This window comes from Lissotriton vulgaris, chromosome 8 (assembly GCF_964263255.1).
Source record: "Lissotriton vulgaris chromosome 8, aLisVul1.2, whole genome shotgun sequence".
NCBI classification, from domain to species: Eukaryota; Metazoa; Chordata; class Amphibia; order Caudata; family Salamandridae; genus Lissotriton; species Lissotriton vulgaris.
This window is the reverse complement of record NC_141696.1, coordinates 1173096122-1173110309: the sequence shown is the minus strand read 5'-3', so window position 1 is coordinate 1173110309 and position 14188 is coordinate 1173096122. Positions and strand designations below refer to the sequence as shown.

The following is a 14188-nucleotide window of genomic DNA, read 5'->3' as shown; positions in this document are numbered from 1 at the left end:
CATGCACCACGCTCGCCCTGCACAGACCGTGCCCATGCTGCACTCACACCTTGCACACAAATTGTTCATCCTGGCCTCGCACAACTCTCACCTTTCACTCACACACTTCTCACCTTACACATCTATCTCCTTGTCCTCACCCTCCACTTATACACCCAGAATTCACCTAGAACTCACTTACCGTCCACTCTGCAGTCACCCGCCACTCTTTGAAGTTAATGGCTGAAAGGGAAGGGGTGTGGATGCTGTGACTGCAATGCTGCAACACATTCTTCCTGACTGTGCTCCTCTCGTCTGTGCTGATGCCAGAGCAGAACAAACACAATAATTATATATGAGATGTTGCTTAATAGCATTGCTGTGGGAGGTGTGTGACCTAAAAGACAAATTCCATACCATATGCATTAGTGTACCTTCTGTAGCAACAAAAAAAAAGAGCAGCCTGGCTCATGCATTTTGATATCAAAACCATGATCAGAGCTGCTTGGAGGTAAGCACTCTTTATGTGGAAGCACAGCTTTTGCCAAACCAAAAGGTGTACTCAGGTGAACTAATTTCTTGTAAGAGCCACAGTCCCATTTTGTAGCACTACTGAAAGCTCTTGTTTTGATCACACAAGGTCTAGCAACAGCTGTGTGTGATGGTGTACATCTATTTCTATAACTGTACCTTTAATGTGTTGGAATATCCTTCTCTGTGTATTCCGATCTCGTGTGAGATTCTGGAATGCATGGAGGTTCCTTTTGTCAGTTGCGAATTAGACCTGTGGCTGGGGTTGTGATTAAAGCTTACTCTTAAACCAACTATGTTCCCGACTGCTAAATTCTGGATCTAGACACTACATTATTTGGCGACGATCGGGTGAACCTTACCCCAACACAGGCGGGAAAGAAGAACGACCCTCCTGCTCCTCCAGCGGCTGTTTTAAAAAAAAAAAGGAAGCAGAGTCTTCCCAGCGGCGGAAAAAGGAAAAGGAAAGAAAATGCGGTGAGGAGTTTGGTGGGGGCGTAAATCGGAGGTGTGCCGGTCAGGAGTTTATTGAAACAAAAAAGGGAAATTAAAGATTGGAGAACGTTAGATTCTCGCGCAGGGTCTCGTGCGTTGAAAGAAGAACTTGGAAGGAAGGAGACTCGCGCACATCTGACGTTGGGTTGCGCGTCGAAAGCGCTGCGTTCCAGACGTCTTACGTTAGAAGAAACAACGTCTGTTTGCGTTTCAAAGGTGGCAAGTGCTGCGTTTCAGGAGTGGAATGTAGAATTAAGAAAGTGAACTTAAGCATTGTGCGCTGCGCTCCAAGCGTGTGACGAAAAAAAAAAACGTGAAAATACATCACAAAGGTTGTAAGCGCTACTGTTCAAGTGTGGAATGTCGAATTAAGAAGGGAAGCTTTGGGAAGTGTAAAGAGCAGCATTGTGACGTCAGAATAAAAAGGAAAGAAAAGAAGATAAGATAAGAGACATTGTGATGCAATAGGAATCTTGTGGGACTAGCAAAGAAAAGAATTGAAGAAGAAAAGAGAGGAGAAAGGTCAAAAGGAATGTTTGTATAAAAAAAGTATTCTATTTAAAAAAAAAAGGAAAAGGAAAGAAACATTTAATTAGAAGATATTTAAATATATATATATATATTAAAAAAAAGGAACATATATATATTAAAAAAAAATGCAGAATGTAACTCAGCCTGCTTTCTTTTTAACGAGTCCAGGAGAACCGAATATTAAATGGAAAAAATGGAAGAAAATATTTGATAACTATGCGAGGGTGTGCGGAACTAATTTGAGTGCGGAAAGGAAACTTGCTCTTCTCCTTCATTGTTTGGGGGGGAAGGTCAAGACGTTTTGGAACATCTACCTGACTTGTCGGCTGGAGAACAACGGAATTTGAATGAATATGAAATTGCAATTGCACAACTTGATAAACATTATCTGCCAAGGGTCAGTACCATTATGGAACGCTATCACTTTGGATTGAGAGAACAGAAAAAGGATGAGACTGTTGAAGAATATGTTTCCTCATTGAGAAAGCTGGCCTCTTCATGTAATTATGGTCAGACTCTAGATGAACGGATTAGGGATCAATTTGTACTGAGGTGCGCACATGATGACATCAGAAAGGAACTATGGTTGAAGGATGAACCGCCTCTTGAGGAAGTGTTGGTGATAGCAAAACAAGTAGAACATATGACTAAGTGTGTTGGTGGGTTGAAGAAGGAGAAGGAAAAAGGATTTTTAAATGAGAAAAAAGAAGAAACTAAAGTAGAAGATGTGGTTTGTCAAGTAAAGAAAAATGAGACTTCAAGTAGTTTTGAGAAGCAAAATACAGGATCTAATCTTACAAGTCAGAATTTGTATGCAGGGCAAAGTAACAAATTTGCCTGTTTTAGATGTGGACAAATAGGTAATTTGGCGAATTCATCAATATGTCCTGCATTGAGGATTGTGTGTAACTCGTGTGGGAAGAAAGGTCACTATGCCAAATTTTGTAGAACCAAAGTGTTTAGGCCTGATATAACAAAGAAGAGATGGAGTCAGCCACAAGTTAGAACGATTACTTTTGAAATAAAATGTGAAGTGGCTGATCATCCAACACATTTAGTAAAAGTGGAAAATGTAATGATAAATTTTAAGTTTGATTCGTGTTCACGAATAACATTGATTGATGAGGAGTTGTTTAATACATATTTTGCGGGGAAAGTAAAGCTGATGAGATCTGATTCGAGACCACTTGGATATGGAGATAAACCAATTAAGATGCTTGGATGTTTTATGGCTGAGATAGAACTTGGGAGTAAGATAATAGTTGGTAAGATTTATGTTGCAAAGAAGGGTGTTACATTACTGGGCTGGGTGCATCAGGGTTAACTTGGAGTGAGTTTGAATCCGAATGCTAATCCTCAGGTTCTGATTCAAGAAGTAGATGTTAATGAAATGAAAGAGAGTGAAGTAGATCTGGGAGGAGAATTAGCAGGAAAATTCCCAAAGGTTTTCAGGGAAGGCTTAGGGTGTTTGAAGGGGTATAAACATCACATTAGATTGAGGGAGAATGCTGTTCCTGTAATAGCGAAAGTAAGAAGAATACCTCTGATGGAGCAAGAGAAAGTGAAGGAGGAAATAGATAAGTTGTTGAAGAATGGAGTGATTGAGCAGGTGGAAGCTACTGAATGGTTGGCTCCGGTGGTTGTCGTTAAAAAAACAACTGGTGAGATTAGGCTTTGTATTGACCTGAGATCGTTAAATAAAGAGGTGGTAGTGGATAGATTTCCTCTACCAAATATTGATGAGATGGTGAGTACGTTGGAGGGGGCTAAGTTTTTCACTACTCTGGATCTGGCCTCCGCTTATCATCAGGTGGAGTTGGATGAGTCTTCTCAGGATCTGACAGCATTTATCACTCCCATGGGCACTTATAGGTATAAAAGGATGCCTTATGGGCTTGTGTCTGCGGCATCTGCATTTCAAAGGATAATGGCTAGAATATTGAGAGGGTTGGCTGGAGTGAGGTGCTATCAGGATGACTTACTGATTTATGGGAACAGTGTTCAAGAACATTATAGTCGTGTGTGTGCGGTTCTGAAACGCTTGGAGGATGCGGGCATGACGCTCAAGAGAAGTAAATGTAAGTTTGGTGTACAGGAAGTAAATTACTTGGGACATAGAATAACTGGGGAAGGAATTTATCCCAAAAAGGAGTTAGTGGACACTATTAACAAGGTAAAGGAACCAGAGAACAAGGAAGAATTAATATCCTTTCTTGGCATGGTAGAGTTTTATGGTAAATTCATTTGTAACTTTGCAGATAAAACTCAGTGTTTGAGGAGACTGACTTCTAGGAATGTTGTATTTGAATGGACGGATGACTGTAAAAGGGAATTTGACTGCATTAAGTGTGAGTTGAATAAAGCACCCTCTATTCAGGCATTTGTACCGGGTTTGCCTACAATTTTATTTACAGATGCGAGTGAGAAAGGACTTGGTGCTGTCCTTGTTCAGAAAAGAAATGGTAAAGACTTCCTGATTTGTTGTTCATCAAGGTGTTTAAGAGGATCAGAATTGAATTATTCTGTTATAGAAAAAGAGTCTCTTGCTATTTACTGGGCTTTGAGAAAGTTGAAGAATTTGATTTGGGGCACGAAAGTATTTATTTTTTCGGATCATAAACCATTGAAAGAGATTTTTGATAAAAAGGGCTTTGATGCAATTTCGTCAAGGATTAGGAGATGGGTAGTTTCTCTACAAGAATTTGACTTTGTTGTTGATTACATTCCGGGTGTGTCAAATAAATCGGCTGATTGTTTGTCGAGGATGGTAGGTAAGGAAACTTTTGATGATGAGGATGATTTTGGTGAGTGTGATGACTGTATAAGCGTATGTGAGATTACGGAGGGGGCAATTGAAGAGAAAGAGTGGAGAGATGAGTTGGAGAAGGACGAGGAGATTAAAAAAGTGATGTTGTCACTGAGTAGTAATTCACGGTTGGAGAAGCCTTGGATGTTAGTTTCTGATGAGCTTTCAATGAATGGTGGTTTTTTGACTCGTGGTACAAAAATGGTGCCACCTTTGGGTATTAGAAAGAAGTTATTGACTCACGGACATTCAGGACATCTTGGTATTGTTAAAACAAAGGCGATTCTACGAATGCGGTTTTGGTGGCCTGGGATGGACCTAGAGATTGAGAGATTAGTGAGGGATTGTCCAGAGTGCTGTGCTAGTGATAAGATTTTAAAGACGAAGCAGATGCCCATGGTGAAGAGATTGCTACCAAGGCATCCTTGGGATGAATTGGCAATAGATATAGTTGGTCCTTTGTCAGGTGTAAGTGATACGCCTTATCTTTTGGTGTTAATGGATTTGTATTCGAGGTGGATTGAGGTGAGTGCTGTTAGGGAGATTACCTCGGAGGAAGTGATTAAGTTTCTGGATGCACTTTTTTAGGAAGGAGAGTTTTCCTAATAGTCTTCTTTCGGATAATGGGCCACAATTTTGTTCGAGGGTGTTTGAGGAGTTCTTGAGGAAGTGTGGTGCGGTACATCAGAGATGTTCGTTGTATCATCCTGAGTCGAATGGGACAGTTGAGAGAGTCAATAAAACGCTGAAAGAGGCAATACAGTTAGCTAGATCATCAGGGTTGAACTGGAAGTCTATTCTTCAAGAGAGAATTAATGCTCATCGCTTGGCACCAAATTCAACAACTGGGAGATCTCCGTTTGAGTTGTTTAAAGGGAGGGCTCCCAACACTTGGTTGTGTCCTGGGTGGATGAAAGTTAACAAGGGTTTGGTGGATAATGGGATTGGTGAGTGGCGTTGTAAGGAAGAAAGGAAACTGGATGAAAGGAAGCGGTATTATGATAAAAGAAAATGCGTGGATGGACAGAAGATTTTAGTGGGTGATCTTGTGAGAATAAAAGCTCCGGTTGGTTGTAGATCCTGGTCGAAGTATACTGATGTAAGAGCTGTGGTGAAGGTTTTTAGGAATGCTATTAAAACGGAGGATGGGAGGATATGGAATAGGAGTAGAGTAGTTGTGGTTAGGTCAAGAATTCCTGCACAAGATTTGACGTGCGGAAGAGAGGAATTACATCATTCATCTTTCAGTTTTGTTAATGGTTCTAATTTATCTCCATCTTCTCTCAGGAGTCAAAGGGTACGTAGACCTCCTGTTTATTTGAGGGATTATTCATTGTGAGTCTTTTCTCCCGTACGTTTCTTTTTTGTTAAGTTTATCATTAATATGCTTTTGTTTAGAAGGGAGATGTGTGATGGTGTACATCTATTTCTATAACTGTACCTTTAATGTGTTGGAATATCCTTCTCTGTGTATTCCGATCTCGTGTGAGATTCTGGAATGCATGGAGGTTCCTTTTGTCAGTTGCGAATTAGACCTGTGGCTGGGGTTGTGATTAAAGCTTACTCTTACACCAACTATGTTCCTGACTGCTAAATTCTGGATCTAGACACTACACTGTGCTGTCAAGCCAAACCTAAAAAGAGATCAGATAAAGTCATTAAGCACATGATTAACTCAAGTACTTGCCACTCTGAGGTAAAGACTTCCACTCGACTCAATTTGAAACCCATACAACCACGGTTATCACTATAACCCTCCTCTTTGGACATTGCCAACCCTCTGCTGTTGGCCTTCATGGGCCATGTAAAGCCATGGTTAGCCCTAAATAAGCAATGACTCGAATCAAGGATAACTATACTAATAATGTTATCTGCATTTGATCTCGGGAAACAACTCATATATACATACACTTATATGCTACGAGTATAGTTATGACTGTTCTGAAAGCAGTGCATCCACATATTCTGTCTTCCCTATGGACTTCTTCATCCGCTCCTGATTTCTTCACAGTAATTTGCATTACCTTTAACCTCCCCCAAAAACCAGTACAACCCTTCTACACTACAAAGAGCATGGTCCGTGCTCTAGAAAACTACGTGAATAAATAAGCTATCTCTCAGAGCCTACTCTTAATTGATGGTGGCTGCTTAATAGGTAAGTCAAATAAGACTGGGGCAGCCAAGGTAAGGGAAGGGAACATGTATGAAACAGTGTAATGGAAGAGTCAAGGATGTGCCAATCAGGTTTTAAAAATAAGATACTGAAGTTAAATCAGCTCAGCTGAACATGTGCACAAGGCACATTCCTAGCTTTTGTATATAGCCTAGTTCGAATAAACATGTGTGTGTCTTTTTCTTGAGAAATAGGGCATTGGCAGCTGTTGTGGAAGTGGGGAAGTTTAGGTTGGAGCTGATGAGAGGTACCTCTGAGTTGGAATAAACAACACAGATACCAGAGGGCATACAAAGAGCCGATATCCACCTGGGGACCTATTATGTATAGGGCGCACTTTTCCCGTTTGTGTCCGACGCACCTTAAAACAGGTGCACCGGGCTTAAACAGGGAAAGTGCGCCCTTTTACATTGAATGTGCTGGCCTGGGGGCAGTGCATTCAGGTGAAAAACGCAGCAGCTTTGAAGCAGCTATGTGTTTCACTGTGCAGGCAGCAACCAAACTGCACTTTAAAAGGGGGTTAGAGATCCTCGTGCAGGCAGATGCAGTGAGCGACTGCACCTGCCTACAAGGGGATGTCTGAGAGGTCCATAGGACCTCCTGCAGAGGACTGCTATCAGGAGGCGCACTGTCAGTGCACCCTCTGACAGCTTCTTTGCCTCTGCGCCCGTGTCTATAACACTATATACTATAACATTTGCAAATGAAGAGATGCTCTCTTGAGAGGGCACTGGAGCTATATCTGCGCCAGCGCTTTCAGTTTTACAGAAGGGGATGCACAAGGGTCAGCAGGCACCTTCTGTTTTGCCAAAGTGCCCCGGGGGTGTGCAGAGCAGGCATAAATGCATGAGCTAAGATATATCGATCCACGCATGACAGAATGAATACATGCTAAAACAATTTTATTGTTTTAGCATGTATTCATTCTGTCATATGCATGGATCCATATATCTTGACTCAATAACTCATGGAATTAAAGCAGTTGTTGTTGTGCTTTTCCATAAGCTATGTCCTTCATAAATGTGTACTCTTGACAATGTTGCGATGATTACGTATTATGTTGTGTCTCTTGTTGTATACAATTGTATATAAATGTATAGTGGTTAGGTGGTACATTTACATTATCATTACTGATAGTAATGTGTGGTAATCATCGAAATGCAGCTTGTTGTATATAATTGTATATAATCACATTATTATGGTTATTGATAGGCACCCAAATAAACCACAGGCACTTTCGATTTATTGCGGAGGGTTACACTTCGGTCCTCACAATCCAACAGACTAGAGGCGCAATACTTTTTTGTGAATATCCGTTTCACGTTCTAACCAGGTCGCTTTGCCATGACCAACAAGAATCTCGGATATGACGGCTTCCGCGTTACCCAGAGTCATCAAGCAGCTCTCTCGCGGAGTGCTGTCTTGGACGTGCATGCTTACGCAGCGGCCATCCTTTTTAGCTCACTCTCTGCCAGCCCGCGTCTTATCAGTAGGCTCAGGTCGTGCCGCGGATACAGATGGGTGCATCAGCACCGCTTTTGAAGGTATATCGGATATTGCGTTTTCAAGCAGAAACAAATGTAATTTTCAAATCTTTATTTTTATCTAACCACTGGGGACATTTTGAATTATGTACTCTATAGAAATGATTTGAATTACTAAGACGCAGGAAGCAATACTGGTCCCCACTTCCAACACAGAGGAAGGAATAAGATGTGTGGCATTTCTCCCTACTGACACAGGCTATTTAGACAGATAAGGTAGGACTGCGGCTCGTTAAAACACACTGTACGGCCATATAATGTGCTTGATATACAGCTTTAATGTTGAGCACATTATCCCTTTTTTCCATAGTAACCCTTGGTGTGGCAATTCAGAAAAGTGCCAACCAGCTCCTGGGTATAGTCCCCAGCACACACACAGGTTTTTAACTGAGGGGCTGCCTCCATTATATGAACTATCAATCCTAAAGGTAGGGATACTAATGGTCTGAGAGCAATATATGCTCTCTTTTCCAAATGATTTGTATTTTTGACATGTATAATATATCCATAGTCCTAAAGATGACTCTGGGAAATGTTTTGCAATAGCACTCTTTTATTGGGGGTTGAAACGTCGACGTACAGATTAGGTATTCCGTATTAGTATCCAACATATCCATGCCAAAGAATAAGGTTATGTTTGAATATACATTCTAAGCACATACAGATGCCCAATTAAGTAATTTTCTATGTGGTTTTTTTATGTTGAATGTTCTACTGTTTGGATTGTGTTCTTTGTAATGTACTTTATATATGAAACATATTTATGTATGTAATACTATATGTTATTTTCAATATATCAGGCACATTTTAAGCTTATAACATTAGTCTCATCTGTTTGTCTGTGTGGTAATTAATGTTGACCGTATGCCATTGACTGTTTTCGCTAGGTGTCAGGATAAATGCAAAACGTTCTGAAGCAATTGTACTTTTCTGGACAGAACCAACCATTAGTATATACTGTCACCAGCATGACAGCAGTGTTGTGAGTGATCTGAGCAGCCTGGTTTGGCAGTCAGACAGCAAGTGGGAGCCTGTGCATGTTCTCTACACTCTGCTGTGCAATACAGCTGGATGGAGAAATGCTAAGAGAGCATGAGGCTTTGGCCGCCCAACATGGCCAACAAAACTGTCATGCACACTTACGGTGCACATTAAATCACTCCTCCCTCTCCCGGTGACACAACCCAACCCCAACCTCCCATAAACTGACTCGGGCTCCCTACAGAAAAATACAATGATGATTATTGTATTGTCATTAACGTTGTGTTATTATAATTTTATTTTTCCTTTTACACTAAGTGGGGCGACGCTGTGGAGGAGTCGCCTCTGCAAGGAGTTCTTCAAGCAACCACCAATGCCGTGAGAAGGCCAAACACCTGCATTAACTAAATAGCCCTGCTGTCACAGATGTGAGCGCCGCAAGACCAGAGAAACAAAAGATAATGATCACGAACAAGTAGAATAGGCTTAACAAAAGACTGTTCTACTGTCATAGATGCAAGGTTCAACATAACACAAAAAACTGATGTCACAGGAGACAGCCGGTGCAAGTTCAATGTGATGGGGGATCAGAACACTGCCATCATGTCTGAACCAGTACCATCGACACAATGAGAAATAGACCTGCTGGCAATTATGTACATCTGCAACATTAGCACAAAAGAGAGAGCTCCGCCCTTACAGATTTTATCCCGAAATAGTATAGATTCTGTATCAGTCCGTGAGATAGATTTCATATCAAATATACGAGCTTACAATGGCAATGTGAAAGGAGAGATATTAGCCTGTGTGAACCTACAAGATAAACATGAAAGGAGAGATATCTCTACCTATCACAGCGGCATCAGTAGAATAACACATAACTTTGCTGTTCCTTATTGCAATGCAACAGAAGACTGTTTCACAAAACATTGCAATGCAACAGAAGACAGTTCCACAGAAACATTTAAACATCAGTGCAATATGAAAATGCTCTGCTGTCTAACAAGTAAAAACCTTGGCTAGGGTATGCTTCCTCCTGTCCCATTTATCATCCTACACCACCCTGCCCCGCTGGTATACAAAAAATGCATACATTCTTACCTAGATACGATTTAGCTGGTGTCATTTTGTTGTAGTCTTCCGCTAAAATAAATTCCTGTACAGGAAGAAAAAAGATCTTCAATTAATATTTCAATTGATGTTCTATTTTGTCATCTAAGTTGTGCTACTTGGTTTTTCAAACTAAATGTAGTGCAAACCACCATTCGGACATCATTTATATCTTTGATATGCACTCTTAAACAGCACTCTGTTAGGTTACAACATCTGTGTCTTGAGCGCAAATTAGTAAACCTAGAAAAAGCAAAGGGATATATAGCACAGCCGATCAGCTGCACATGAACACACTAAGGATCATACTTCGATTTAGGAATTCAGTTTAAAATAGTAACGCTCCTTTACATTGTCAGCTACTTAACAGGACAGCATATGCTGTGGCAACAAATACATAACCACCAAAATTTGAAGTCATCAGTATAAAGAAAAACAGGAATATAGCACATAATAGATTGCCCAGCAACGATGATCAGTGCAACAAACCTCTTTTGATCTATTATTCCAGTGAACATACATCTGTAAGCATAATAGTAGGCCATTCTCAGCGAAAAGCTATCATAAATTGCTGGATGAAAATACAGCAAGACTCTTGTGTATTTCATCAACATGCCTCCACCTCTTAACCACAAGAATTAGCAACAATAAACCCTAAAATAACACACTAGTAGTGGCGGTCTCAAGAAACAAATACAATATTCCAACACCACCATATCCAAAGGCCTGGTTGTATAGGATGCGGTACCAACCCAATTTTGCCCACGAAAGATCATTTTAAATCCCCAACTGTCTCTGTCCTCACAAATTTCAACTCCTATGCAGTCAATCGTTTTGTTCTTGAGATCATAAAAGTGCTCTTCCTGGGCTTGACCTTTCTACACAGCTGAGACAATATGTGAGTTTCTCCAGTAGATACAGAATACGCTGTTCAGCAGATGTTGATCCTATGCTCCCTAAATCTATTGCCTGTTAAGTAAGCACTGAATATTTAAGAACAGTCTACAGGAGATATGGCTTACCATCAATGTGGATCCACCTTTTTGGTAGCAAACTACTCTCCTGTTCGTGGCCAAAAATCTTCAACAGCAAAACCTAATCCTGTACTGCTCTACCAGGAAGTCTCAAGCCACCAGCCTACCCTTTATTGTGTTTAGGTATCCATCACTGGTACAGACTGGCATTCCACATCACAGCTACTGAATACCCCCTCCAGTTGAATAAACAGTAAAAAAGTGTTTTTTCTGTGGTACGCAGTCAGGTTAAAGCAATAGGATACCATACACATGGGAATTTTGTGATCCACAAGTTGTAGGTAACATAGCATGAGCTCGAACAAATCAACATTGCAAACTTTAAAAATTGGCATGCAAAAATGGCCCAAGCACATGACATGTTCTTACTCTATAATACACAATACTACTTATGCACCACAAGATCAGAAAGTAAAGAGTTAGTCTGTAAAATAAAACTTCACTTGTATCCTGTCCAAAGATTTTTTTAAATTGAGACACAAAACATTTGAACTTTGCCTTTATTCTACAGACCACGTGTTCAAAAACGTGTTTTAAATTTAGCCGTTCAAGTACTCCTGTAGAACGAACCCACCTAGGACTATCTTCCAATAGTGAAGAAAAAAAACCTGCTTCTCATAAACCTACTTAATCACATAATGCTACTGACCTTACCTCGGCTAGCTAGCTTTACGTCCCACTGTACAGGTTATGGACTACCAGAATTCTATAAATGATTAAAACTTGGGAAAATTCATGATGATTAAAGTAGATAGGTTCAATCACTACTTTGTAGCTTTTTTATTTACTTTTGCAGAAGAACTAGAGTCGGTTGGTTTCTTTTTTAAAACAATTTAAGTTGTCTTTCCCATACATTAATGCTTTCTTGGAGAAACAGTACACGATACTCACCATATTGACCATCACATTCTTATTCCATATTCATCTTTCCTGTAGACACAGATTCTTGGTATTCGTGAAACCTTCAGGTTCAAGTAACCAAACACATTTCCCTAGCACTACCACAAAAGAGCTACGTAAAGAGCAGAGCCCATTATCAAGCCACGTACCAGCTACTCGCCCACAGTATTTATATCGGCAGTAGCATCGCAGTCAGTGCTTCAACCACAAATAACAGAGCAGAATTGAAGCAATGGTCATCTGATAGAAAGGAGATTTTATGACTAGGTGTTCAAAGAGAACAGGAATTATTTTGTACAGACTCAAAGTGTGCCACAGTCTGAGACAGGAAGGCAGCAAAAATAGATCAAAGGCACTGCCAGAAAAATGGTTTGGATGAACATGGCAACTGAACTTATTTATTTCATGTTTTTGTATAAAGCACCCATGCTGAGACCTATAAGCACGCTATACTCTAAATAAGAGGATTAAGGAAAAATATTTAAGAACAGTATAGTAATGCTGCTTGTGAAATATTTCATAAACTGTGAAATATGTCACAGGTGGACAATAAGAGATGAATACAGTGCTGCCACCAAACAAAACATGAATTATGAAATGTAACAACGCAGATAGTGGGGAAGCGAAGCTATTGTGCCTTGAATGAGTCAGCAGATATGACGTTGAAATAGATGCATTTATAGCGTTTTCTTGAACAAGAGGAAGTTGAATTGAGTGATTCATTTTGTGGGAAGAGAGCTCTAGAAACTCGTTGCAACACCAGCTAAAATGTTATAGAGACATTTTGAACTTTGAAGTTTCTAAATATGGGTTTTATTTTCTGCTGAGACCTCATTGTCTACTGGAAGAAGAGCGTTGTATGTAGGGCAGTATAATTTAATGTCATCTCGAATGGCAGCCAGGGAAGATTTTTTCAGAACTGTAGAGATGCGGTTCAAGTTTCTCTTAGTGATGGTGAGATAAACTGTGACATTGTGAGGAGTCTATCAGGGAAAAGAATGCTTGAGGAATCAAAACTAGAATGATGTGGCCAGTGTCCGGTTGACAAATAATTAATGCACTGAGAGTGGATTAGAAAGGAGGTACTTTATAATTTCAAGTGAATAAAGAACAACAATATGAAAATGGGTAATCAAGATGATATTAGGGGATAAAGCTAAAGTGCTGTTGATAATGAAACCCAAGCGTTTTACTTTTGGGAGGAGACTGCGGGAGGTACAACATCAAATTTATGCTTGTTCAAAAGGATGTGATCGTTTTAGAATTTGAGTATGAAACGGATGAAGTCTGTTTAGATGTAAGGGTTAGGATTTCTTTGATGTTCGATATTTTAAGTAAAGGTGTAAGTCATCTGATGGTGACAAGAGAATCCATCAGTAAAGAGCTAAGGAAATCGAGATACAGCAAAAACATCACTGAAGCCAAATGTGAGCAGTGAGGTACACCAGCACTCATGTGCAGGTTGAAGTTTGTTTTTCCAAACAGGAATAGTTAGTTAAGGTACACTCAGAAAGATGAGAATCAATTCCACATGCAGGATCTCATATTCTAAAGCATTCAAATATTACACACAGTCTTACAAAAACAGACATCCACTTCTGCTCTACGATAAAGAGGATTTTATACTAGCACACACGGTCATCATGTACAAACGGTTCAAAAGACTTCTCAGCATATCATTTGATAGAATAATGGCGGTGGGGATAAGGATGTCACAGTATACAATGGAGCCCTATGTGTCAATTATTAAGTGAGTTAAGTGTCAGTATACCACAATAAAGAGCAAGGACCTGAACCAGTGCTGCACTACATATGTACCAAAGTTCCCAGTGGTAAAAACTATCCCCACATTTTATCGAAAACTGCAACCTGGTCATTAAGTCTACAATTAAACCACTCATGTCTTGCCATAATCAGCATTTCATTAAGCCAGTCCTCACTAGAAGAGGCTACTGGAAACTTATGGAGCTAGAGAAGCTGCAGGTCACCTACAAATCTGGTGAAGCAAACCGTTACTATCTTCCATGACACCAGTTTAATGTTGGTGTTTGCTCAAAAAGTCTTTGGGCCAAAACTGATAAAACAAGTTTAAATCCAAAACGTT

At 40.1% G+C, this 14188-nt stretch overlaps 1 protein-coding gene across 1 annotated transcript in view; it reads right to left on the bottom strand.

The window, feature by feature from the left end:
• Positions 1 to 14188, bottom strand: part of WDFY2 (WD repeat and FYVE domain containing 2) — a 538880-nt gene that overhangs the window by 279406 nt on the left and 245286 nt on the right. The window contains exon 4 of the mRNA XM_086935032.1: positions 10142 to 10196. Within this exon, the coding sequence (XP_086791158.1) occupies positions 10142 to 10196 (55 nt within the window). The remainder of the gene's footprint in view (positions 1 to 10141; positions 10197 to 14188) is intronic.